This window comes from Opisthorchis viverrini (assembly GCF_000715545.1).
Source record: "Opisthorchis viverrini unplaced genomic scaffold opera_v5_224, whole genome shotgun sequence".
NCBI classification, from domain to species: domain Eukaryota; kingdom Metazoa; phylum Platyhelminthes; class Trematoda; order Opisthorchiida; family Opisthorchiidae; genus Opisthorchis; species Opisthorchis viverrini.
The window spans coordinates 240,691-243,391 of NW_008751878.1; the positions used below are offsets into that span (position 1 = coordinate 240,691).

The window sequence follows — 2,701 nt, forward strand, 5'->3', positions numbered from 1 at the left end:
GCTACCTGAGGATGTCGGCGCAGGCTGGTGGGCAGAGGTAAGACAAGTGGGATCGCCAGCCCTAACTGATGAGCCCACAACGTGAGTATTGGTAATGGTGTAGGCAATGGAGAAGATAAAATACGTGACGCGAGGGGCGTCAGAAGTAGCCAATTTTCGCTTGCCCGCCCTGCAGTACGCAGCAAGTAAGGCGCCGCGGCTGACAACACCACTGCGAGACCGCCCTATCAGGCCGGGAACCTTTTATTGTCCAAGTCTCTGTTATTCGATATCCCAAAATGGTAGGTTGGCGCTACTCTATGAGGGGTCTCCACCAGAGCGTGAAGAGTCGATATAGCAGCCTCCTTTGCGGGGACTCGGCCACGTGGTTCTCGTATTCTGTTCAACTGAAAAGAGGGATTTTTCTATGCCTAGTTCCGAACGACCTGTATAGAAGTAGATAATCATCACAAAAAGACGAGGAGAAAAAAGCAGGAATTTCGTGCCCCCAATTCTGGGTTAGATTCCGCGAACATCCCGTGAGCTTGGCTGAACATAGGCTGCGTTATGTCCAGAATGTTTTTTTCGTAGGTGCAGGTAAATTATGGTAGTTGTATTGATGTAGCCAATCGCCTTGCTTTTCGCCGAGACGTTTCTTTTCGCGTGACATCTAATCACCAGTGTCCAGTTATGTTTTTGTTGTAGTTGGTGTTACTGTTGTTCATAATTGCAATACCTTTCGTTTCAGATGAATATTGAAGCTCATGAAAATCGTGTTGGACCAGAAACGGAAGGCGTTTATGATGACAGCTTCTTCGAATCCCTGGACGGTGTTGCAAACGCATTAGATAATGTGGAGGCACGTACCTACATGGATCGTCGTTGTGTCTATTACCGAAAGTCCCTCTTAGAGTCTGGGACACTTGGAACAAAAGGCAACGTCCAGGTCGTCATTCCATACCTCACTGAATCGTATTCGTCTTCACAGGTAGATGAAACTTGGTGTGTTCGTGTCTACGGGAAACGCGGTGAAATTTTTTATGCGTGACAGCCAGTATACCCGCACAGCGTCTCATCTTTTCAAACACAGTATCATTTCTTTCAAACAGGCTCTGAATCGCAACTGGTATTCACATCTCCAACGCTCATGTTTATTCAGNCGCGCAGCGCCTCACCTTATCAAATACGGTATCGTTTCCCTCAAACAGGCTCTAAATCGCTACTGGTATTCACATTTCCAACGCTCATGTTCATTTAGGTGAACTCAGACTGAGGGATCCTTCTATGGACTGAAAGATGTCATATGCTATTTTTGTTTCCCATACCTCAATACTTTCCTAGGACGTAAGGAGGAAGAAAAAAAGAATGGCGTGATGCGAACCGTTTCCAACAACCGTTTATTCCTGTTGAGATTATATGGAAACCTGTTGAGGATAAGTTATTGCTAACTCAATGTTGAGTTTCACTGATCGGGAGGGACGACCGAATTACCCTTGGACGAGAGGAATAGCTTATCGGAAAGGAAGGTAGGGACTGGGACTGATCGCCTTCCAAGTTGCGAGCCTGATTTCGGCTCACGAGCGGCAGATATCAAACGGCTTTAGGTTGACCGATGTAGACTCAATTGCAAACTTAGATTAAATCAGCCTTCGCCCTACTTTCCCTCGCTATCCTTGTCCATTTAAACCAGGTAGTTTCTATAAGATTCGTACGTTCAGTAAACCAAAAGAAAAATAAAACGACGGAAACAATCATCCATGTCCTGGAGATTGTGCTGCCTGTTTCCAAAGCGACTGCTTATCGGATCGGATGATCGTTGATTTCCCGGGGTCGCGCTCCTGGGAAATGGGAGCCTGGATATTTTCGCCATGGGTTTTTCCGCGGAATCGTTCCATACACCGTGGTTTATCTTCGTGGAAATACGTTGTTTGTGTGTTCCACCAGATTTCGGTGTGCGTCCGTACGAGTTTATGCATTACGCTTTTTCAGCGTTTTTATGTGCAATGAGATTGAGGAGGGTGAAATGGCGATATCCTATATAACCACCGCTTTTTCTTAATGTATCAGGGGACGGGCTGAAATTGAGTGAGAGCTTCTCTCTAGATTACATTCACGTGAGGCGACTGGTGTAATCGTTTTCACTGATTCCCTTTAATTGTATTACTTGATTTTCAGGATCCTCCAGAAAAATCATTCCCCGCGTGCACCCTAAAGAACTTCCCTTACTTGATTGAACATACTCTACAGTGGGCCAGGGATCTTTTCGAAGGCTTATTTGCACAACAGTCACAAAGCATAGCCTCCTACATTCATGTGAGTTCTTAACCATTGTCTGCGTTCACCTTTTGAATCGCTAATCCCCTTTCGGTGAATACTGAAATCGTTTGACAAACCGTTTCTTGTGTACCAGTGATACCATGCTTACAAAACCAAGTGCTATAAATAAAGTCAACTGCTTCCGGAAGTGAAAAATAGCTAGGCGGTTGGGACAACAGGACGTGTCGCCTACCGGAAATACCACAGCATAAGAGAAGTAACAAATGATANTGCGATCAGCACACAGCTGAAGCAATCGTTCACGATTGTCTGTACATACCGAGTCCAGTCCATGTCGACCTAATTGGGTCTCAGATGCACTAAGCCTGCTCACTTGCGCATTCGTGTCTCCGGCAACCACCATAATGTCTGAGCTTTTAGCTCGCCGCAGCAGGGCATTCAGGGC

The 2,701-nt window shown here is 46.0% G+C and overlaps 1 protein-coding gene across 1 annotated transcript in view; it reads left to right on the plus strand.

The window, feature by feature from the left end:
- The window catches only part of T265_08487 (hypothetical protein), a gene marked incomplete at both ends in the record, with an annotated part of 24,666 nt that overhangs the window by 8,584 nt on the left and 13,381 nt on the right, over nt 1-2,701 (plus strand). Inside the window, one exon of the mRNA XM_009174301.1 lies at nt 728-967. Coding sequence (XP_009172565.1) covers nt 728-967 — 240 coding nt within the window. The remainder of the gene's footprint in view (nt 1-727; nt 968-2,701) is intronic.